At 36.5% G+C, this 25,839-nt stretch overlaps 1 gene segment (V, D, J or C); it reads right to left on the bottom strand.

The window, feature by feature from the left end:
* Positions 1-3,116: 3,116 nt before the first annotated feature.
* The window catches only part of LOC104939250 (Ig mu chain C region membrane-bound form-like), a 99,188-nt gene continuing 76,465 nt past the window's right edge, over positions 3,117-25,839 (bottom strand). Inside the window, 4 exon segments of the C gene segment in view lie at positions 3,117-3,632; positions 3,802-4,119; positions 4,248-4,589; positions 5,656-5,955. Coding sequence covers positions 3,241-3,632; positions 3,802-4,119; positions 4,248-4,589; positions 5,656-5,955 — 1,352 coding nt within the window.

Raw genomic sequence — 25,839 nt, 5'->3', positions numbered from 1 at the left:
CTCCTCTACAGAGAACTCTAACCTTTTCAACTCATCGTCATGGAGGCCTATGCAGACTGTACATTAAGTGTATGGTTGTGTCTCCAAACCTGGTGTTTGTTATCTGTACAGCACTAAATGCCAGACAGACAAAGTTTTCAGAGTAGACCAAGGTTTCCTCTCACTTTATCCTTACAACACTGTAAGTAGATATAAAAAAGCATTTGCCAGGTGCCTTGGATCGTTTTTTTCTGTAACCCAGTTAACATAAGTTGTTTAATGTGGTTCAAATTTAACCAACATGAATTCTGAGAGGAGGCTGATATCTTTCCTGACATTTTCGTTCAGAGACCTGTCAGATACTTCACAAGTGAAGACCTTCCCTGTTTTCCACTCTGTTTGAGGGATATGAAGTTGACTGGTTACTGACACACGCCCATCTGCATCCATGCTGATGTCATCCATTAAAGAAGATCTTTGCTGAGACTTAGTGAACCATTTAATTTGAGGGTTGAAGCCCCATCCAGAGCACAAGAGTCTCTGTGGTCCTGACTCTTCACTGGGGACCATAAGGAGCTCCACTGATGGGCCCACTAAATGAGAGAATCAGAAACATCAATCCTTAACAAATCAACCTGTTACAAATTAATAATGGTTACAACATGAAATCATTAAGTGAAAGCAGAGTGTAACTCCTCTCACCAAAAACATTGCCTGTGGAGTTGGACTCAAAGTTGTCGCATGGACTGCAGAAACAAAAACATCATCTGATTTAAAGTTTAAAGTTTTTACAGTGCGTTTAAAACATTCCATGCTGTATCAAATCTTTTCATATTGTGGTATTAGTTGCCTATACTTACTTTGACAAATACTTATTGTCTTTATAAATTCAGTGTTGTTGTGACTGGACAGGTAGAGACAGGGCTGAAAGTCTGTTACACAGATGTTGCAACATGCAGCAGGGCAGAGTGATCAGGGCTAGCAGCAAGCCAAAGCACTGAGTAACACCCACGTCCCAAAAAAGTACCAAAAGACAGAAGTGAAACAATGCTAAGAGCAACGGTGCATCACAGACACCAGGTGTGAGGTGTGGTTGTGCTAGTAAGAGAAACACAGAACACATTTAAATATCTCGTATCAGTTTACATATGTTATCACATGGATTACATTTACATGGCTGCTCATGACTTTGCTTAAAGTTTTAGTTCGAGTTCTCTATTATTAATAGACTCCAGAACTAACAGACTGTAAAATCTCTTTACATATTGAGTTTAACATAGGCTGTTGATTCCAGGTGCTGATGAGGTGATGAACATAACATCATAATATACTACATACTGTATATATTAATATAATTTTAAAATAAAATAAAAAAAAAGTAGTGCACTTGTAGGCATTATGAATTAAATTAGGTGATGAAAAATAGGTGAAAATGAACAATTTCAAAATAATGGAAGAGAGATTTTTTTTAATCCATTCAAACATTTATTTTCAAAAAGATGCAAAACTCGAATTCAAATGAAAAAAGGACATTTGTGATTACTTACATGATACAATGAGTTTATGAGAAAACATGTAAAAGTTTTTTTTTTTTTGCTTTTTTACAGAAAGTTCACCTCATTTCATTTAATCTGAAAAGATAATAATAAAAAAAAGATTAGTAATATTAAACCAAAATGATCAAATTGTATGATTACATTGCTAATGTATTATATAACCAGTATATGCACATCACAGTGACTGGTCTGACCTCTTTGTAAGTACGTCATTTATAGAGCAAATCTTTTTAAAGTGAGATTAACTTCTAGCACTTTTTGTCAAGTGAGGAATTTTCTGATGATTAGCAAAATAAATATTTAATGGCACAGACAAAATGTTGTGTTGCAGTTTGCTGTAAGCAAGACCTGCTCAAAATCTTTTAAGACATTTTAGTATAGTAGGATTCGACAAAAAATACATTTTACACAGATATTTTATTTCTGTAAAACTCTATGCTCTTGCAAAGATTTTTTTTTTAAGTCATCATGTTTCAAAGCATTGGATTTCACATATGTTTTTGCCTCCACATGCATAACAGTGGTTGATATGTATATAATAACAGCTGTGCATTTGTTGCAACCACTTTTAGAATCGGTAGTAAGTAGTACTAGTGAAAACATTAAACATATTAGAGTATAAAAAGGAACATGTAAAATGATAGTGATGCTGTGCCTAAAGGTCATTTCAGTTGTTGGTCAGACAAACACTATTTACTCAATTGCCTTTTTCTGTTTTTTTGTGCAGACACTCTAATATATAAACTCATCATTACCTTGACAGCAGTGGTTCCAATGGTGAACAGCAGAGTGATGAGGAAGAGGAGGATGAAGGCGAGGGCTGTGTCTCTCATTTTATCGTCTTCTATCTCCAAGGTATTGTTCCATTGGTAGTTAGTTACAATCAGGAACTCTGGATGTAGTGTACAGTAATTAGTCAGTTAATATTTGGGATGACCCTCTCCCAGATTGGAATTGAATACCTCACGAGACAATGACCAAATTCTATTTATATCCTTTTTTTTTTAAATAATAAAACAAAACGTAAACCCTAACAGTTAGTCAGTGAATCAATCAAAGTATAAATAAATGACCACAAAAAAACAAAACAAAAAAACAAAAACAAAACAGTAGTGGTATATGTCTTAGTTATTAAATTGTTATGAGCATGTCATAAGGAATAATTGTTTTGTGCTTCCTTTTAAAATGTTGATGAATATAAAATAATGAATCCTACTATGATCCTGAATTGCTTTTGAAAGACCCTGTTATTAGTGTGACACGCATGACTTGGCTTGTGAAAAAGTATTTTTATCATTTGACTGAAAGACCATGGAACTGGTGCAAGACCGAGTAGAGGAAACACATGCACACAAAGACAAGTCACACAAACAATGTTGATGCACACATGAAGATTAACAAATATAATTAATTTATTTTTGTCTAAAGTTAGTGGGGTGGTGGTGGCATTATTTTAGTAAATAAAATATGATGTTCAAAGTTCGACATATTGTTAATGTCAATGACAGTAAACGAAAGACGTGTAGCTCAAAATATTGGTTAAATAAAGACATGAACTGCATGCGACATACATCAACAGAATTGCAAAGTGCTTTTTTTTTTATTTTGATTTTAAATCTGCATGAAAAAGACAAACACAATGTCATATCACAAGCAACAAACATTAAACATCAAACAGCAGAAGACACAACAACACAAAAAACATCTACTGGGGCTTGCACGTGTTAGGGACGTTCATGTTGAGGTTGACCAGGTTGGTGTTTTTCTCAAATGTTCTGTATCCAATAGACCTGACAATAGCTTTAGTTGTGTTATCCACAGACTCGTGGTGAACTACACAGCTATACACCACATCATTCCTTTTCCACTGCTGAAGGCTGAGTAATAACTGGCTATAAGCAGAATAGGATCCGTAGCTTTCGACAGCGTTTGTGGTATGGAACTCGTAAGTTGAATCTACTTCTTCATCATCAACAAGCCAAGACACATAAACTTCCTGAGGGAAGAAGTCTTTCACAAAGCAAGTCAGGGTCACCATTTCTTTTCTAGTATGTTCTACTGGAGGCATCATAAACACTGAAGGACGCTGAGTCTGTCCTGCAAGCATGAGAGAACAATTAGACCTCCTGCCACAGATAAAACTACAGCCTACCTAGAGCACTGAAGGAAATATGTGAAAAAATTCACTTAACAATAACACTGTGTATGATGACAAGACAAAAGGAATCAAACACACACACTTTTAGCTGCTGAATAGTTTTCTTACCAATACTCCTTTCATAGATTTTCTTGACTGGCTCAAGCCACTCTGAGTGTTCAACAACACAGTAGCGCTTGATCCCCTGGTTCCATTCATCATATGTGATGTCAAGTGCAAGATTTATTACTTTTTTTCCATTATCGGTGGACTTTGAGTACTCAATCAAGGTGTGTCCATTCTCGTCCTGCCACAAAACACTCAGAACAGATGGTTTGTTTTCCAGGACTTGACATACTATCTTTCCTTTTCCGCTCATAAACATGTCCTCATTTGCAGGGCCAATGATAGTTATGTCCGAATCTCCTCCAGGACATTGGGGTGTGTCTGCATAAATACATAATGAACAATTATTGAACAGAAATGACTGCAAAACCATGGGAGTTCAAATTTAACTTACGAATAATTTTGTAAATTTAATTAATAATTTCATTTTTGTAAATTTTTTTACTCACTTGGACAACCGTAGCTCACAGATTCATTCACATATGTTTTAATGCCGCCTTCACCTTTCCCCTCAAACAGACATGTAAACTGAGTGCCCTGACTCAAGCCATCAGACAGTACACTGAGAAAACTTGCCACACTGTATACAGTATTTCCGCTCTCATCCGTTCTTTCCACAACAGGTGTTGTGATCTCGTATATTTTGTTGGTGATGTCCTCATTATCTTTCAGCCATGTCAGTTTGTGATCTTTTGGTGAAAAATCTTTAGCAAAGCAGGAGAAGGAAGCCTCGCTTTTGTTATCAGAGGAGGAGGCCAACACACTAAGAGTTGGCAATTGATAAACCACTTCTGAAAAACAAACACACACACACAAAAATATGTATGCAGAATCAGCAAATTATTCACAGTGTATATTCAGAAAGATATATAAACTTTATATACTTGTTTGTGACTAAAGTCATGTAATTCAGTAATGTTTCTGTTCCTGTATATGGTAACCTATAAGTAAAAAAAGCAACAACAAAAAAAACAATCAAGAAAAAAGACATAATTGAAAATTGAACAGCAGAGCTTTAATCCTTGCTTCTGCATATACATTGACTGCTCAGGCAAGCGAACACAGATGTGTTACATGAATGTTAATGATCAACATACAGTTTCCATCTATCTGCATAACTAGAATTAAGAATTATGCATAACTAAAATTATGCAGATAGATGGAAGAAAGCAGAACAAATTACAATAACCTGTTCTGGGGAGAGATGGTGGAGTGATGGGCAGCCCCCCTGAGAAGCGCCTAGTGAGCAGTTGTGGGGGGTCGGTGCCTTGCTCAAGGGCACCTCGGCAGTGCCCAGGAGGTGAACTGGCACCTCTCAAGCTACCAGTCCACCTTCCATATCTGGTCCATGTGGGACTTGAACCGGCCACCCTGCGGTTCCCAAGCCAAGTCCCAATGGATTGAGCTACTGCCTAACAGTTCATATCTTGATTTGCTTTGAATTCACTATTTATAAGACCCTAGTCTGTTTTGTTTTCCTTTCATACTTTGGATGAAGAACATTGAGTTTTGAAACTTTATTAGTTAGTGCAATTCAAGATTATTTTTATACTTCTCATAATTAGTGGCTAGACGTGGCCTTGTATTACATTGTTCACTGCACTGTAAATGCAAGCATTTCTTTCTCGTTTCATATTGAATTGCACCTCAGTTTACTGGCAATAGCCAACCCTGACATTTTTTTTTATCATTATCATTTGTCATTATTACCACACTTATACCTTTTTGTATAATTAATACATTTCATTAAAAAACTGCAAATATGTTAAACCATTATAAAATATATCAACAACTACATCATGTAAACCTGCTGGATTTAAAAAAAACTACTAGAAATGTATTTAAATATTACCTTACCTATAATGGGAGGAAAATAACAGACTCCACTTCCTGCTGCATGTGTCACGACACATTGGAAAGGCTTCCTTGCATCCCAGTCCTGTTTGCTCACTTGGATTTGACTGATTCCAGAATAAAGGCTGTCTTTCTGTACAGGAGGGTACTGAATAGAGTTTGTCCAGGCAGTCCCCTCTTTGGTCCATGCATAGGTCAGTGAGGCGGGTGTGAAGCCGGTGGCATAACAGGCAAGAGTGATCGTGTTGTCTGTCCCAGAACCACATTGCGACAGAGGAAACACAGTTGGTCCAGATGGAGTGGCTAAAAAAGGAAAAAGCAAATGTGTTAATAAAATACCAAAATTAAAATAATATTCTACATAACAGAGATGTCTTCAACCAGTCAATTGTCTAACAAAGCACAGCACTGAAAGTATTTTAATATGTTGAACATGAACATATTCAAACAGACCTTCGTGTTTCTCCATCTTAATTATTTAGATGTTGTTTGTTGCACTAAGGTTAACCTCCCTCGATAATATTATTTGTGGTTGTTTTGGTATTCTCTATATAAACCGGTAAACTACTTTAAATGCACAACTTTGACAATAATCATTGCTGTTGTTTTCAAATTGAATTGATGAAGGTGTAAAGTTGGTAAACATCCATTAACTGGGTTGAGAAACGTTGTATTCTGATAAAAAAAACATATCAAATTTGTTCAAATTCAGCGATTATGTATGACATTAAAGACTTTTCTTACCTGAAGAAACAGTTACTGTTGTTCCCTTTCCCCAGTAGTCAAAAGCAGCATAGTAGCACAGTGCTGAATCTATTTAGCTGTTAGTATCAAAACTCTACGTCTACTAATGTCGAGTGCAAAGTCTACCTCGACACTTAATGAATCCCATTATGTTATAAAATCTATTTAATGACCCAAAATACACAAGCCATAAATATCCACCAGTGAGTCCCACTGAGAATATCACTGTTTGACTTTTTACCCTACGTACTGCATTAAAACACTTTTGAATATATATAATACTTTTGAAGTGACATTTGACACGTTGAGAAGTTACAGTAAAACTTAAAATGACCTCTTACATTGTACATTTTAAACAGGACAAATCTTACCTGATGACACCGTTACCATAGTGCCTTTTCCCCAGTAGTCGAAAGCCCAGCCATCACAGTTAAGAAAGTCAATTAACCCTTCTCACAAAAACTCATTGCCATGATATCCCGTTACTTCATGTCATACAGTTTGGTTTTGGTGCCAGTTAAAATCTATCTCAAATATTCACCTGTTAAAACTAAACTTCCCTTCCAATTTTTAAACTATTCGAGACTTTTTGGTCGGGCAAAAAAATACTGTCGGCTGGCCAACAGTTGTGACAACATGAAAATTATAAAATATATTTTAGTAACATGATCAGGAATTTTATTTTCTAATCAGAAACATTCAAATTACATACCTGAGGTGACGGTGACCATAGTGCCTTTTCCCCAGTAGTCAAAAGCATAGTCACAGTTGAACAAATTATAAACCAGTGCATACAAAAACCTGTTCCCAGATATTTACGCTTTCCATGGTTGGTTATTTTATGATGATCTAACTTCAGACACATTTTCTATTGGCTTTTGCAAATAATGATTTAGAAGATGGAGCCTAAAATGATTTTCACCGCCAAACTTTAAACAAAGTCTATTAGTTTTAACATGTTTCTTACGGTATCCAAGAAATGAATGACCTGAGTCCAAACTGTAATTCTCAAAAATTACTAAAACGTTTTTTAAATCTAAATGGACACATTAGAAACAACAAAATAAGATGAACTTACCTGATGTAACTGTGACCATTGTGACTTTTTTCCAGTAGTCAAAGTAATCGTACAAAAATACTAATCCAAGCCAATCTCAAAAATTTTACTTATTCAGTAATCTATTGTAAATATCTAATATTTACACTGATCCTTTGCTTTTGCTGCAAATAAACCAGACCTAAATTTAATTGTCTTAACGCAGAATATTTTTATTTATTACTCACCAGAAGTTACAGTGACTTGTGTCCCTTTCCCCCAGTAGTCAAAGTATCTATCAGTGATATAGTGATATATATATAGTAATATATTTCAATCTGTTTCTGATACAAATATTGTTTACACCAAGAAAAGTAAACATGTTTCACTGACAAATCAATTTTACCACTGTACTATTCATGAACCACTTCCCTTGAGATATTTATTTCCTGTGGTCTTATTCATGAACCACTTCCCTTGAGATATTTATTTCCTGTGGTCTGAGTTACATAGAATTAAGTGTGTTTGCTGACAGTTCGTGAACACTTCCTCTTTATCAGACGCTCCTGTCAGCTCCAGTTCCTGCAGCATGGAGTTCCCATAAGCAGATATTCATGAATCAGCTGAAATGACTATTAAGTTTGGTACAGGTTAATGATTTAGCACATAGAGACAAACAACCATTCACACTCACATTCACCACTACGGCCAATTTAGAGTCACCAATTAACCTGTTGAGTGCAAATCTTGTGTAGGAAGCCAAAATTGTTGTTGTTGTTGATATGCTCACTTGATCTATCACTATTTTAATCAGCTGTCCTGTTCATCCCATTGCTGTCAATTTGTTTCACAATGGGAACATCAAGGAAAATGTGTGTGATCACTGCATCTGTGCCAGAAAACACAATAATTGCACTCTAAACATACACTGTTTAGAAATTGCTGATTAAACTTCATGAATTAGCTAAATTAAAATGAAATTAAGTAGAACCAGGGGTGGGAAATGCATTTACTGGAATAAACGAATTAGTCAATGGTATCATAGAGTCTATCAAATAAAACTCAAAATCTAGGCCTAAAACACATCATTTCATAAGAAAGTCCAATTCAATTCAGTTCAGTCCAATTTTATTTATATAGTGCCATATCATAACAAAAGTTATCTCATGACACTTTTCATACAGAGCAGGTCTAGACAGTACTCTTCATAATATTATTTACAGAGACCCAACAATTCCACAATGGGCAAGCACTTGGTGACAGTGCAGAAAAACTTCCTGAGCCTTCCTTTATGTTTTAAGATTAGTATTTTTTAGGACATTTTCTTTGACAAGATGTCTGATTTTCATGTTGTATAATTGTCTTACCTGCAACATTCACAGTCCTCTCAGTGGATGAGAAGCAGTCATGTTCCACTCTACAAGTTATTTGCTTCAGTTGTTTCCACTGATTTAAAGAAACTGTGCATAAAGGGAGGGACACTTGAAGAAACTGTTAGTGAAAAGTCCAAAGAAAAAGAATCATGAGTAAACTATGTCCCGTTATTATGTTTCCTTCCACATTATTGTGTCATAATGATATTACGCTTTAAACCTGCATAATGTAATATTTGTGATTATCAATGTTCATGCCACTTTACCACTTTGTTTGCTGTTCTGTCTGGCAGTGATCAGATAGGAAGTAGTCAATGAGAGATTGGGGTGGATCTATACTTAAGTGTCCAGCAGAGGGAGTGTGTGAGCCATGAAGACTAATAGAGATTGTGAGTTCATGTAGGGTTACTTCCACATTATTTGGCCATATTGATATGATGCTTAAATGCATGATGCATAATTTTATTCCAATATTAATATGTAATCAAATTTCTATTGAATGTAAAAGGGGTCTCTTATGATTACAAAATGACTGAGAAACACCGTTCTGCTCCTCTACAGAGCACTCTAACCTTTTCAACTCATCGTCATGGAGGCCTGTGCAGACTGTACATTAAGTGTATGGTTGTGTCTCCAAACCTGGTGTTTGTTATCTGTACAGCACTAAATGCCAGACAGACAAAGTTTTCAGAGTAGACCAATGTTTCCTCTCACTTTAGCCTTACAACACTGCACGCAGATATAAAATAGTACCTACCAGGTGCCTTGGATTGTTTTTTTCTGTCACCCAGTTAACATAAGTTGTTTAATGGGGTTTAAATTTAACCAAAATTAATTCTGATTCTACATTCTAAACATTGCATGAATACTTTTTTGTATAAATTTCATCTCCTTAATTATACATACCTTCAGATTTCGTAAAGTAACCCACTGTGTTGTCTCAGTTCTAAGTGTAATGTCTCTATATTTAGTTTAGATGGCATAATTGTACTTTTACAGTTTCTGACGGAGTTAGGTAGAGACAGGGCTGAAAGTCTGTTACACAGATGTTGCAACATGCAGCAGGGCAGAGTGATCAGGGCTAGCAGCAAGCCAAAGCACTGAGTAACACCCACGTCCCAAAAAAGTACCAAAAGACAGAAGTGAAACAATGCTAAGAGGAACGGTGAAACACAGACCAGGTGTGAGGTGTGGTTATGCCAGTAAGAGAAACAGAGTACACATTTAAATATCTCATATCAGTTTACATATGTTATCACATGGATTACATTTACATGGCTGCTCATGACTTTGCTTAAAGTTTTAGTTCGAGTTCTCTATTATTAATAGACTCCAGAACTAACAGACTGTAAAATCTCTTTACATATTGAGTTTAACATAGGCTGTTGATTCCAGGTGCTGATGAGGTGATGAACATAACATCATATTACACAATATATATTAATATAATTTTAAAATAAAAGAAAAAATAGTGCACTTATAGGCATTATGAATTAAATTAGGTGATGAAAAATAGGTGAAAATGAACAATTTCAAAACCAATGGGAGAGATTTTTTTTTTATCCATTCAAACATTTTATTTCAAAAGAGCAAAACCGAATTCAAATGAAAAAAAAGACATTGTGATTACTTACATGATACAATGAGTTTATGAGGAAAACATGTAAAGTTTTTTTTTTGCTTTTTTACAGAAAGTTCACCTCATTCTTAATCTGAAAAGAAAAAAAAAAAAAAAAGATTACGTAAATTAAACCAAATGATCAAATTGTATGATTACATTGCTAATGTATTATATAACCAGTATATGCACATCACAGTGGATGGTCTGACCTCTTTGTAAGTACGTCTTACTTATGAGCAAATCTTTTTTAAGTGAGATAACTTCTAGCACTTTGTCAAGTGAGGAATTTTCGATGATTAGCAAAATAATATTTAATGGCACAGACAAAATGTTGTGTTTGCAGTTTGCTGTAAGCAACACCGCTCAAATTTTTAAGACATTTTAGTATAGTAGGATTCGACAAAAAATACATTTTACAACAGATATTTATTTCTGTAAACTCTATGCTCTTGCAAAGATTTTTTTTGAAGTCATCATGTTTCAAGCATTGGATTTCACAAATGTTTTGCTCCACATGCCTAACAGTGGTTGTGATTGTTTAATAAAGTGTGCAATTTGTTGCAACCACTTTTAGAATCGGTTATAGACGTAGTACTAGTAAACATTAAACATATTGAGTATAAAAAGGAACTGTAAAATGATAGTGATGCTGTGCTAAAGGTCCATTTCAGTTTTGGTCAGCCAAACACTATTACTCAATTGCCTTTTTCTGTTTTTTTGTGCAGACACTCTAATATATAAACCCATCATTACCTTGCGCAGTGGTTCCATGGTGAACAGCAGAGTGATGAGGAAGAGAGGATGAAGGCGAGGGCTGTGTCTCTCATTTTATCGTCTTCTATCTCCAGTATTGTTCCATTGGTAGTTAGTTACAATCAGGAACTCTTGATGTAGTGTACAGTAATAGTCAGTTAATATTGGGATGACCCTCCCCAGATTTGATTGAATACCTCACGGAACAATGACCAAATTCTATTTATATCCTTTTTAAAAAATAATAAAACAAACGTAACCCTAAATCGTAGTGAAATCAATCAAAGTATAAATTAATGACCACAAAAAAAAAAACAAAAAAACAAAACAGTAGTGGTTTATGTTATTAGTTTACATGTATGAGCATGTCATAAGGAAATAATGTTTTGTGCTTTCCTTTTAAAATGTTGATTAACATAAAATAATGAATCCTACTATGATCCTGAATTGCTTTTGAAAGACCCTGTTTAGTGTGACACGCATTACTTGGCTTGTGAAAAGTATTTTTATCATTTGACTGAAAGCCATGGAACTGGTGCAAGACCCGTAGAGGAAACACATTACACAAAGACAAGTCACACAAACAAGTTGATTTGCACTATCTAACATGAAATTAACACATATAATTATTTATTTTGTCTAAGTTAGTGGGGTGTGGTGGCATTATTTTAGTAAATAAAATAGATGTTCAAAGTTCGACATATTGTTAATGTCAATGCCAGTAACGAAAGACGTTAGCTCAAAATATTGGTTAAAATAAGACATGAACTGCATGTCGACATACTCAAACAGAATTGCAAAGTGCTTTTTTTTATTTTGATTTTAAATCTGCATGAAAAAACAACACAAAAGCCACAATGTCCTATCACAAGCAACAAACATTTAAACATTTAAACAGCGAAGACACAACAACACAAAAAAAACATCTACTGGGCTTGCACGTTTCAGGGACGTTCATGTTGAGGTGAACCAGGTTGGTGTTTTTCTACAATGTTCTGTATCCATAGACAACGACAATAGCTTTAGTTGTGTTAGCCACAGATCTGTGTTAACTACCAAGCTATTACACCACATCCTCCTTTTCCACTGCTCAAGGTTGAGTAATAATTGGCTATAAGCAGAATATGGATCCGTAGCTTTCGACCGCGTTTGTGGTATGGAACTCGTAAGTTGATCTATATTCTTCATCATCAACAAGCCAAGGCACATAAACATCCTGAGGGAAGAAGTCTTTCAACAAAGCAAGTCCGGGGTCACCATTTTCTTTTTGTATGTTCTACTGGAGCATCATAAACACTGAAGGACGCTGAGTCTGTCCTGCAAGCAGAGAGAACAATTAGACCTCCTGCCACAGATAAAACTTCAGCCTACCTAGAGCACTGAAGGAAATATGTGAAAAAAATTCACTTAGCATAACACTGTGTATATGACAAGACAAAAAGGAATCAAACACACAAACTTTTAGCTGCTGAATAGTTTTCTTACCAGTCCTCCTTTCATAGATTTTCTTGACTGGGCTCAAGCCACTCTGAGTGTTCAACAACACAAGTAGCGCTTGATCCCTGGTTCCATTCATCATATGTGATGTCAAGGCAAGATTATTGACTTTTTTCCATTATCGGTGGACTTTGAGTACTCAATCAAGGTGTGTCCATTCTCGTCCTGCCACAAAACACTCGTAACAGATGGTTTGTTTTCCAGGACTTGACATACTTCTTTCCTTTCCGCTCATAAACATGTCCTCATTGCAGGGCCGATCGAGATGTTATGTCCGAATCTCCTCAGGACAGGGGGTGGGGTATTACTGCATAAAACGTAATGAACAATGTATTGAACAGAAATGACTGCAAAACCTGGGAGTTGAAATTTAACTTACAAAATAATTGTATGTAAATTTAATAATTAATTTCATTTTGTAAAATTTTTTACTCACTTGGACAACCGTAGCCACAGATTCATTCAACATATGTTTTAATGTCGCCTTCCACTTCCCCTCAAACAGACATGTAAACTGAGTGCCCTGACTCAAAGCCATAGACAGTACACTGAAAAACTTGCCCCTGTATACGTATTCCGCTCTCGTCCGTCTTTTCCACAACAGGTGTTGTGATCTCGTTATTTTGTTGGTGATGTCCTCATTTATCTTTCCAGCCATGTCAGTTTGTGATCTTTTTGGTTGAAAAATCTTTAGCAAGCAGGAGAAGGAAGCCTCGCTTTTGTTATCAGAGGAGGAGGCCAACACACTAAGCGTTGGCAATGATAAACCACATTCTGAAAAACAAACAACCACACACACACAAATATGTATGCAGAATCAGCACAATTATTCACAGTGTATATTTCAGAAAAGATATATAAAACTTTATATACTTTTTTTGTGACTTAAAGTCATGTAATTCCAGTAATGTTCTGTTTTCTGTATATGGCCTACTAAGTAAAAAAAGCAACAACAAAAAAACAATCAAGAAAAAAGACAAATTGAAAATGAACAGCAGAGCTTTAACCTTGCTTCTTGCATATACATTGACTGCTCAGGCAAGCGAACACAGATGTGTTACATGAATGTCAATGATCAACATACAGTTTTCCATCTATCTGCTAACTAGATTAGAATTATGCATAACTAAAATTATGCAGATAGATGGAAGAAGCAGAACAAATTACAATAACCTGTTCTGGGGGAGAGATGGTGAGGAGTGATGGGCAGCCCCCCTGAGAAGCGCCTAGTGAGCCGTTGTGGGGGGTCGGTGCCTTGCTCAAGGGCACCTCGGCAGTGCCCAGAGGTGAACTGGCAACCTCTCAAGCTACCAGTCCACCTTCCATATTGGTCCATGTGGGCTTGAACCGGCCACCCTGCGGTCCCAAGCCAGTCCCAATGATTGAGCTACTGCCTAACAGTTCATATCTTGATTTGCTTTGAATTCACTATTTATAAGACCCTAGTCTGTTTTGTTTCCTTTCATACTTTGGATGAAGAAAACATTGAGGTTTGAAAACTTTATTAGTTGTGCAATTCAAGATATTTGTTATACTTCTCATAATTAGTGGCTGACTTGGCCTTGTATTACATTGTTCACTGCACTGTAAATGCAAGCATTTCTTTCTCGTTTCATATTGAATTGCACCTCCAGTTACTGGCATAGCCAACCTGACATTTTTTTTTTTATCATTATCATTGTTCATTATTAACAACTTATACCTTTTTGTATAATTAATACATTTCATTAAAAAAACTGCAATATGTTAAACCATTATAAAATATATCAACAACTACATCATGTAAACCTGCTGGATTTAAAAAAAAATACTGAAATGTATTTAAATATTACCTTACCTATAAGGGAGGAAAATAAACCAGACTCCACTTCCTGCTGCATGTGTCACGACACATTGGAAGGCTTCCTTGCATCCCAGTCCTGTTTGCTCACTTGGATTTGACTGATTCCAGAATAAAGGCTGTTTTTCTGTACAGGAGGGTACTGAATAGAGTTTGTCAAGGCAGTCCCCTCTTTGGTCCATGCATAGGTCAGTGAGGGCGGGTTGTGAAGCGGTGGCATAACAGGCAAGAGTGATCGTGATGTCAGTCCCAGAACCACATTGCGACAGAGGAAAACCAGTTGGTCCCGATGGAGTGGCTAAAAAAGGAAAAAGCAAATGTGTTAATAAAATACCAAAATTAAATAATATTCTACATAACAGAGATGCTTCAACCAGTCAATTGTTCTAACAAAGCACAGCACTGAAAGTATTTTATATGTTGAACATGGAACACTATTCAAACAACAACAATATAACAACTCCCCCGGAAGATCACTACAGCGAGACGCTCTTTGCCCTACTCCCTACTCCCCTATCTCCCACTGACACTTGTTGACTGTTCTGCCATGGCCTGATCAAGGCTGTCTCCATAGCAAACTGCCATGCCATCGCCATAACATCTGCGGACTGGACTCCACGATACGGGACAGGGCGGGGCACGTCTCCAGGCTTACGCACACATGCACAGACTTACAGATATGCTTTCACTGCCCTACCCCCATCCCCCCGCCTTCACGCTTGTTCCCACCCCAGCCTGACAAGGCGGTTGTGACCAGCGCCTCTGCTGCGACCGGATTGGCTTGCGTGTCTGTGCTGGGATTACTCAAACCCCCCAGCCCCTGTCCCTGGTTGCTAGTGATGTGTCTCATCTTGTAGAGTGTACTGTATATGTGCTAAACTGCTGAGGTGTTTTTGTCCTGCTCCAGAGTGTACTCCTTACAGGAGCACAGTCTTGTGGGTTGTTCTTTTTTCTCCCCTCCTCTCCCATGTTGTTACCCTTTTTTTCTTCTTTCCTTGTGTTCTTTCATTTCACTGCCTCTGTACCTGTACTGTTAGGCATGTGACAATAAGAAACTTAAACTTAACTTAACAGACCTTCGTGTTTCTCCATCTTAATTATTAGATGTTGTTTGTTGCACTAAGGTAACCTCCCTCGATAATATATTTGTGGTTGTTTTGGTATTCTCTATAAAACCGGTAAACTACTTTATGCACAACTTGACAATACTCATTGCTGTTGTTTTCAAATTGAATTGATGAAGGTGTAAAGTTGGTAAACATCCATTAACTGGGTTGAGAAACGCTGTATTCTGATAAAAAAACATATTAAATTTGTTCAAATTCAGCGATTATGTATGACATTAAAGACTTTTCTTACCTGAAGAAAACAGTTACTGTTGTTCCTTTCCCCAGTAGTCAAAAGCAGCATAGTAGCACAGTGCTGAATCTATTTAGCTGTGTATCAAACTCTACGTCTCTAATGTCGATGCATAGTCTACCTCGACACTTAATGAATCCCATTATGTATAAAATCTATTTAATGACCCAAATACACAAGCCATAAATATCCACCAGTGGTCCCACTGAGAATATCACTGTTTGACTTTTACCCTACGTTACTGATTTAAACACTTTTTAATATATATATACTTTTGAAAGTGACCTTGACACCGTTGAGAAGTTACAGTAAAACTTAAAATGACCTCTTTACATTGTTACATTTAAACAGGACAAATCTTACCTGATGACACCGTTACCATGGCCTTTTCCCCAGTTGTCGAAGCCCAGCCATCACAGTTAAGAAGTCAATAACCCTTCTCACAAAAACTCATTGCCATGATATCCCGTTACTTCATGTCATACAGTTTGGTTTTGGTGCCAGTTAAAATCTATCTTAATATTCACCTGTTAAAACTAAACTTCCCTTCTAATTTTTAAACTATTTCGAGACTTTTTGGTCGGGCAAAAAAATACTGTCGGTGTCTCATCACTGGCCAACAGTTGTGACAACATGAAAATTATAAAATATATTTTAGTAACATGATCAGGAATTTTATTCTCTATCAGAAACATTCAAATTACATACCTGAGGTGACGGTGACCATAGTGCCTTTTCCCCAGTAGTCAAAAGCATAGTCCACAGTTGAACAAAATTTTAACCGTGCATACAAAAACCTGTTCCCAGATTTCGCTTTCCATGGTTGGTTATTTATGATGACTAACTTCAGACACATTTCTCTTGGCTTTTGCAAATAATGATTTCGAAGATGGAGCCTAAAATGATTTTCACTGCCAAACTTTAAACAAAGTCTATTAGTTTTAACATGTTTCTTACGGTATCCAAGAAATGAATGACCTGAGTCCAAACTGTAATTCTCAAAAAGTACTAAAACGTTTTTTAAATCTAAATGGACCCATTAGAAACAACAAAATAAGATGAACTTACCTGATGTAACTGTGACCATTGTGACTTTTTTCCAGTAGTCAAAGTAATCGTACAAAAATACTAATCCAAGCCAATCTCAAAAATTTTACTTATTCAGTAATCTATTGTAAATATCTAATATTTACACTGATCCTTTGCTTTTGCTGCAAATAAACCAGACCTAAATTTAATTGTCTTAACGCAGAATATTTTTATTTATTACTCACCAGAAGTTACAGTGACTTGTGTCCCTTTCCCCCAGTAGTCAAAGTATCTATCAGAGATATAGTGATATATATATAGTAATATATTTCAATCTGTTTCTGATACAAATATTGTTTACACCAAGAAAAGTAAACATGTTTCACTGACAAATCAATTTTACCACTGTACTATTCATGAACCACTTCCCTTGAGATATTTATTTCCTGTGGTCTGGGTTACATAAAATTAAGTGTGTTTGCCGACGGTTAGTGAACACTTCCTCTTTATCAGACGCTCCTGTCAGCTCCAGTTCCTGCAGCATGGAGTTCCCATAAGCAGATATTCATGAATCAGCTGAAATGACTATTAAGTTTGGTACAGGTTAATGATTTAGCACATAGAGACAAACAACCATTCACACTCACATTCACCACTACGGCCAATTTAGAGTCACCAATTAACCTGTTGAGTGCAAATCTTGTGTAGGAAACCAAAATTGTTGTTGTTGTTGATATGCTCACTTGATCTATCACTACTTTAATCAGCTGTCCTGTTCATCCCATTGCTGTCAATTTGCTTCACAATGGGAACATCAAGGAAAATGTGTGTGATCACTGCATCTGTACCAGAAAACACAATAATTTCACTCTAAACATACACTGACGCATGTTTAGAAATTGCTGATTAAACTTCATGAATCAGCTAAATTAAAATGAAATGAAAGTTCAATTCAATTCAATTCAGTCCAATTTTATTTATATAGTGCCATATCATAACAAAAGTTATCTCATGACACTTTTCATACAGAGCAGGTCTAGACCGTACTCTTCAATATATTATTTACAGAGACCCAACAATTCCACCATGGGCAAGCACTTGGTGACAGTGCAGAATAACTTCCTGAGCCTTCCTGTATGTTTTAAGATTATCTTGCCAGACTAAATGAGATTCTTCCAGTTTAGTGGTACGCCATTTGCGTTCAGATTGTCATGCCTCTTGCTTTAATTTGCAAGTCTGCTGCCTATACCATGGTGCTAACCTCCTTTGTTTAATTATCGTCTTTTTCAGAGTCGAGAGTTGTTCATAATGATCCTGCAGTACTATCAACAAGATGATCTATTTGTGAAGGGCTAAAGAAAACAGACCTCTGCTACAGGTTAAATTTAAGGAATGACTTAAAAAAATTCTCTTTGTTTTATCTTTAAATAATGTAGGTGGACGGGGGACAGACACGGTCTCTATACTAGAGGATTGGGTGGGCAGCTGCTCTAATGGAGGAGCAGAGAAGCGTGTAAGAAAATTTGACTCGCCCATTGTGTTCATTAACAAGGTGTGGAGGCACCTCAGTATGGAGCATCTAAAATCACACAAGGTGATATTTTTCATCTTGTTAAAATTATTATCTTGTGTGGACAAGATATGAATCTTGCTTGCAGAGATAGGGATAGTATAGAATTCACACATTACAATTATAGCTTTGAGTTTGCCAATCTACTGTCAATCGTTGGGCTTAACAACACAAAAACCAACAAACTACATGGAATCCATCAGTCCTGTTGACTCAAGCGCTATACTTTGGGTTTGGACATTCCTCAGTCTGATCATTGCCCTGCTGTAGACCATGTATTCAACTACATGCAGAGGGTGTAAGAGAGAACATTTAAGTTGGCATGCAGATAATGCTGATCATGTATAAAAGGTTTAAAAGGTCTGAATGGTCAACAGACTGTTTCTTTCTCCATAACAATATGATTAATCTTTCTTTACGTTAAGTTGAATCTTTATTTTCCAGACTGAGTATGCTCTTTTCAGCACTGCATGTTCAACTCTGTGAGGTGTTCAGTACAACCACAGCCCCCTACAGTTGGCCAATAGGCAGTTTTTGGTTGCGCACCTTGCTCAGAGCGATACAACAAACTGTACTTTTACATGAATGTACCTCTGTATCATACCATTGAGTAAGTTCAGTTCTGACCTGTCAGCATCTTCAAATTACAACATAACTACTGTTTCTTATGAAAGTGTTCTACTGCATGTAGGCCTAGAGCGTTGTCTCACTCTTGTGGACAATCGAAGTAATACACAGGTCTTTGTATTGTGACATGCAGTACTAAGCATACCCTAATACCCTAACAAATACTGTGTGTCATCATTTCTTATTGTAATCACTGAAAAAAAATGACAAAGTCTGTCCATATAATATTTCAATCTTTATTTTTCTAAATGCAAGAATCCAGTGAGTCCAACGACCAAATATTTGTACTTTGTAGATTACATTACAGAATTTAAAGCTTAATTTTTTTTATTTCCCTTCTACACACATGCATACATGCCACACCAAATAGAAACCTAAAACAATTAATATAGTATACACCAATCCCATGAATTATAATAACAGAAATACATATTTTAAAAAAGAAATGTCATTCATGAAGTACTTCTTTAGTCAGTTAGATGTCATGAATGGGATCTGTCCTGTGATCGTCATCATCTAGTCTAAAAGGAGAAAACAAAAGGAAATGTGTCAGGATTTAGTGCTAATTTCATTTTGTGTAAAATACCACAAAACATTCTCTAGATTAATGGCAATATTAAAAATAGCAGAGCTATTTAAATCATACCAGTGATGTGCAATATTGCACAGGATGATAGATTACTTTAAAATATAAAAACTAGTACAACTGCAGTTTATCTTACCTTAATTATGGTAGCCAAGACACCATAGAGGAGGGCGATGAGGAAAAAAAGGAGGAAAGTGAAAGCCATATACCAGCTTTCCACATCTGGGGTCACGTCAGCATGCATGGTGTCAAAGACTCTACAGTCCTCCAAGACGTCTATGAAATCAAAGAAAAAACAAAATAATTATAATTTGTCAACTATTACACTGACTCTGTTACAGTGGAAGAGAGACTGCGAAGAAATATTTATAAAATAATCAATGCAGTAACCAAACTGGGTCACAAATGTGTGAAAGTGTGGTCAACCTAATATGTGCAATCTTTAATGTGCAAAAAAGATGCGGATCAATGGATGAAACAGTACCTGGTTTAGATATATTCAGGGATAGAGTGGTGTTAACATGTGTCACCCTGCAGGTGACAACTGCCCCAGGTGACCGTTTGATTTGGGTCAGACGAAGGTGGCTTTGGATGCTGAACTTCCCATTTGGGCCTCTGTGAGGTTCACTAGTGTAGTAGTCCAACAGTTCCTTGGTGTCATTAAGAAACCAGCTGATGTTAATGGATGCAGGGCTGAAGCCAAAGACCAGGCACACAAGTTCATCTGAACCCTGGAGCAGTGTGGCTGAAGGTTTGCTGTGGTTCACTTTGGCTGGAGAAAGAATAAATGGATACATTGTTATTTGCACTGAGGTCAGTGTTTAAAGAGCAGGATTTTTTTTGTTTTTGTTTGTTTGTTTTTTACCAGATCAAGATCTCAGTTTAATACTGGGTATCTGAGTCCAATTAGACAATTATATTTACTTTAATGTAAATATGTATCTGACACTGAGCAGCTGTAGTATTCCAAATTTGGCACACATTATTTTCACAAGCCACTTAATCCAAATACTGAATGGCCTCAACACTATGAAGATGATAGTGATATAGTGATATAATATTAGGTAAATTTAACTGGTAGCAGATTGACATGATGAGGCAATCACCTGTACAGAAACAATTGTGGTTGTACAGTGGGGTTTCCAGAGTGATGATTCTTCTACATGCATAATCTTTGGTATCTTTTTTGTGCCTTTGGAGACGGTTTGGAGAAGTTGTATTTGGCCTGCCATCAACTTACTCATGTATTTAATATTAATTTAATTTTCCAGCTAAAAATGAGAAGCTGCTTCCTCGATGTTTTGTACTCTGCTGACTTTGCTAATGAAGAAGAACGGAAATAAGGATCCTGAGCCTTAGCAACAAACTACAAGTGCAGATTTTCAGCTTACCAAACACATCTTTTATAGTGCTTTCAAAAGGCGTTTCAGATGACTCGTGTTTGACAACGCAAGAATATGTAGAGTCTTTGTCCTCAGTTTTGGAAATTTTAAGTCTGCTGCTCATTGAATAAGTGCTGCTCCCTGTGGATTGCCACACAGGACTGTTGGTGTAGTGAGTTGCAGGGAGTCTTTGGCCATCCTCTTCCCAGTACACCATGATGTTAGACGGGAAAAATCCAGAAACTAGGCAAGTAAGTGTGAGGATGTCTGATGTAGACAACTCTAAGGGAGTGGGTTGCAATATCTTCACAGTTGGTGGATACAGGTCTTGAAAAGCACAAAAAAGAAGACAAAGTGAATAATTTAAATTATTTGGACATATTGTTGTTCACTTTATTACTGTACTTTGAAATTATGCTTTAAATATGCATAATTTTATTCCAATATTAATATAGAATCAAACTTCTATTCAATGTAAAAGGGGTCAGTTATGATTACAAAATGACTGAGAAACACCATTCTGCTCCTCTACAGAGCCTTCTAACCTTTTGCAAATCATCGTCATGGAGGTCTGTGCAGACTCTACATTAATGGTTTTGATTTCATGGTTTTCATGTTGTACAGTTGTCTTACCTGCAATTCACAGTCCTCTCAGTGGATGAGAGCAGCCATGTTCCACTCTACAAGTTATTTGCTTCAGTCGTTTCCACTGATTTAAAGAAACTGTCACATTACTGATGATGTGAGTTGTGTTTGTGTCCCTGCTCACTGTGTTTCTGGGTGAGACTGTCCCATCCATCACCCAGGTCACTTTGGCATCAAAAGCAGTACGGACCAAACATGTTGCTTTACTTCAGTGCTGCCATCATTCTGTCCTGAAGCTGGGAATCTCCAAATGAATGGAGGGAGGGACACTTGAAGATACTGATAGTGAAAAGTCCAAAGAAAAAGAATCATGAAGACAAAATCCTGAGTAAACTATGTCCCGTTATTATGTTTGCTTCCACATTATTGATTCATAATGATATTACACTTTAAACCTGCATAATTATTTTTGATTATTAATGTTCATGTCATGAGTTTGTTTGTTGTAGTGTCTGGCAGTGATCAGACAAGAATTTGTGAATGAGACTGGGTGGTCTATAATGAGGCTTCCAGCAGGGGAGTGTGTGAGCCATGAAGATTAATGGAGATTGTGAGTGCATGTGGGGTTACTTCCACATTTTTTGGCCTATTAATATGATGCTTAAGTGCTTAATTTAATGTCAAATATATGTTAATCAAATTTCTATTGAATGTAAAAGGGTCTCTTATGATTACAAATGACTGAGAACACCATTCTGCTCCTCTACAGAGTCTTCTATCTTTTTCAACTTATCGTGATGAGGCCTGTGCAGACTGTACATTAGTGTATGGTTGTGTCTCCAAACCTGGTGTTGTTTATCTGTACAGCACTAATGCCAGACAGACAAAGTTACTGAATGGCTGGGGAACGCAGAGCAAAGAGCAAAAGATTCGATAATTTGATTGTCATTAAGAGAGGGACACAGCTCAGTTAATATTGGATTTACATCCACCAGGTGTCCAGGAACATAACTCCAAGTGGATGCTAATGTTGCTTTTTTTCTGCTTGATTGCAGAGTATGTCACTGTTTCCTCTCACTTTACCTTACAACACTGTAAGCAGATATAAAAAAGCATCTACCAGGTGCCTTGGATTGTTTTTTTCTGGCCCCCAGTTAGCATAAGTTGTTTAATTTGGTTTTAGATTTAAACAAAATACATTACAATGACTGAGATTTTCATGATTTTGATGGATATGTTTTACTTTCTTTCTTTTTTCTTTTTTTTACCTGAGCAGAGGCTGATGTCCTTCCTGACATTTTCGTTCAGAGACCTGTCAGATACTTCACAAGTGAAGACCTTCCCTGTTTTCCACTCTGTTTGAGGGATATGAAGTTGACTGGTTACTGACACACGTCCATCTGCACCCATGCTGATGTCATCCATTGAAGAAGATCTTTGCTGAGACTTAGTGAACCATTTAATTTGAGGGTTGAAGCCCCATCCAGAGCACAAGAGTCTCTGTGGTCCCGACCTTTCACTGGGGACCAGAAGGAGCTCCACTGATGGGCCCACTAAATGAGAGATGAATCAGTGCATAAATAAATCAACATATGACAAATTAATAATGGTTTAAATATTACATTAAGGGGAAGAAGGGCGTAAATCCTCTCACCGAAAATATTCCCTGTGGAGTTGGACTCAAAGTTGCTGGAGAAGCCTTGATTCACTTTGCAGGTGAAACTTGTGTCTTTCTTCCAGTGACTTGGAGGGACAGTGAAGCGTCTACTGATTGAATGAAGGCCCGGGCCTTCAGGAAGATCAACATACTGTTTGTCAGATATATCAACACTGTTGGCCTGGAAGGTGACATAGAGGTCAGTGGAGGAGAGCTGTGTGACGTCACACTCCAGCACAGCACTGTTTCCCTTCAGCAAATCTGGGAGAGATCTCCTGATCTCCACTGATGGAGCTGTAACTGCAGGTTCTGGATGATAGAGAAAGAAACCAAAGCAGAATGTATTTTTTAGGGAATTTTCTGTGACAAGATGTCTGATTTTCATGTTGTATAGTTGTCTTACCTGCAACATTCACAGTCCTCTCAGTGGATGAGAAGCAGCCATGTTCCACTCTACAAGTTATTTGCTTCAGTCGTTTCCATTGATTTAAAGAAACTGTCACATTACTGATGATATGAGTTGTGTTTGTGTCCCTGTTCACTGTGTTTCTGGTTGAGACTCTCCCATCCATCACCCAGGTCACTTTGGCATCAAAAGCAGTACGGACCAAACATGTTGCTTTTACTTCAGATGCTGCCATCATTACTGTCTTGAAGCTGGGAATCTCCACATAAATTGGTGGAACGGTTGTTGCATGGACTGCAGAAACAAAAACATTTTCTAATTTAAAGTTTAAAGTTTTCACAGTGTGTAAAATATTTCATGCTCTATCAAATCTTTTAATATTGTGGTATTAGTAGCATATACTTACATTGACAAATACTTATTGTTTTCATAAATTCAAGGCTGTTGTGACTGGACTTGCATATAAAACTTGAGCCATCTGCCCACTCTTTCATATTTGGCTTAATCTCACTGCTTAGACTAAAGGTTTTCTCCACTCCATCCATACTCTGCAGCTTCCTTTGGATTTGCACAATATTAAGAGGTCGGTTGTCCCTTTTCCAGTTTACACTTAGTTTGTCTGGAAAGAAGCCACTTAGGGTGCAGATAAGTCTGACTGGTGAGGCCCCAAATTCCCCTTCCCAGACAGGGTGTAATGTGATGTTTGGAGAGACAATCCGCGGTCCTGAGATAGAGAAGAGATTATTTTGGTTTTACTTGGTACATTGTAAACATTGCATAAAATACTTTTTTGTATACATTTCATCTCCTTAATTATACATACCTTCAGATTTTGGTAAAGTAACCCACTTTGTTGTCTCAGTTCTAAGTGTAATGTCTCTATATTTAGTTTAGATGGCATAGTTGTACTTTTACAGTTTCTGGCAGGGTTAGAGACAGGGCTGAAAGTCTGTTACACAGATGTTGCAACATGCAGCAGGGCAGAGTGATCAGGGCTAGCAGCAAGCGGAAGCATTGAGTAACACCCACGTCCCAAAAAAGTACCAAAAGACAGAAGTGAAACAACGCTAAGAGCAACAGTGCATCACAGACACCAGGTGTTAGGTGTGGTTGTGCTAGTAAGAGAAACACAGAACACATTTAAATATCTCATATCAGTTTACATATGTTATCACATGGATTACATTTACATGGCTGCTCATGACTTTGCTTAAAGTTTTAGTTCTAGTTCTCTATTATTAATAGACTCCAGAACTAACAGACTGTAAAATCTCTTTACATATTGAGTTTAACATAGGCTGTTGATTCCAGGTGCTGATGAGGTGATGAACATAACATCATAATATACTACATACTGTATATATTAATATAATTTTTAAAATAATAAAAAAAATGAATAGTGCACTTATGAGCATTATGAATTAAATTGTATGGGTGAAATGTTTCATAATTTCAAAATAATGGAAGAGAGAAAAAAAAGTTATTTCCATTTAAACATTTATTTTCAAAAAGACACAAAACTCTTAAATTCAAATGAAAAAAGGACATTTGTGATTACTTACATGATACAATGAGTTTATGAGAAAACATGTAAAAGTTTTTTTTTTTGCTTTTTTACAGAAAGTTCACCTCATTTCATTTGATCTGAAAAGATAAAAAAGCAAAAAAAATAATAGATTAATAATATTAAACCAAAACAATTGTATGATTACATTGCTAATATATGACCAGCGTATTCACATTATAGTGCACATTTCTGTATTATAAAATTTAAAAGTACACACATGAGTACTGAATGCTGACCTGCCTGACTGAATGCCTGACCTCTTTGTAAGTAGGTCCTTTATAGTTGCTATAGTAACTAGTAAAAACTTTGGATTTCAAAGGTGACATCTTTTTAAAGTGAGATCAACTTCATTATTGTCAAGTGAGGAATTTTCTGATTATTAGTAAAAGAAATATTTTAATGGCACAGACAAAATGTCACGACTAAGTTGTGTTTGCTATTAATATTTAATAAATATTTATCTTCATTAACTTAAACAAATATTTTAAAATAAGACTGAACAGACAATAACAGCCACAACTGCAAAATATAGTTTCATAAAATAAAATGAAAAGT

The sequence above is a fragment of the Larimichthys crocea genome, chromosome XII (genome assembly GCF_000972845.2).
Source record: "Larimichthys crocea isolate SSNF chromosome XII, L_crocea_2.0, whole genome shotgun sequence".
NCBI classification, from domain to species: Eukaryota; Metazoa; Chordata; class Actinopteri; family Sciaenidae; genus Larimichthys; species Larimichthys crocea.
Note: the sequence above shows the minus strand (reverse complement) of the source record. Positions and strands in the feature narration are given on the sequence as shown.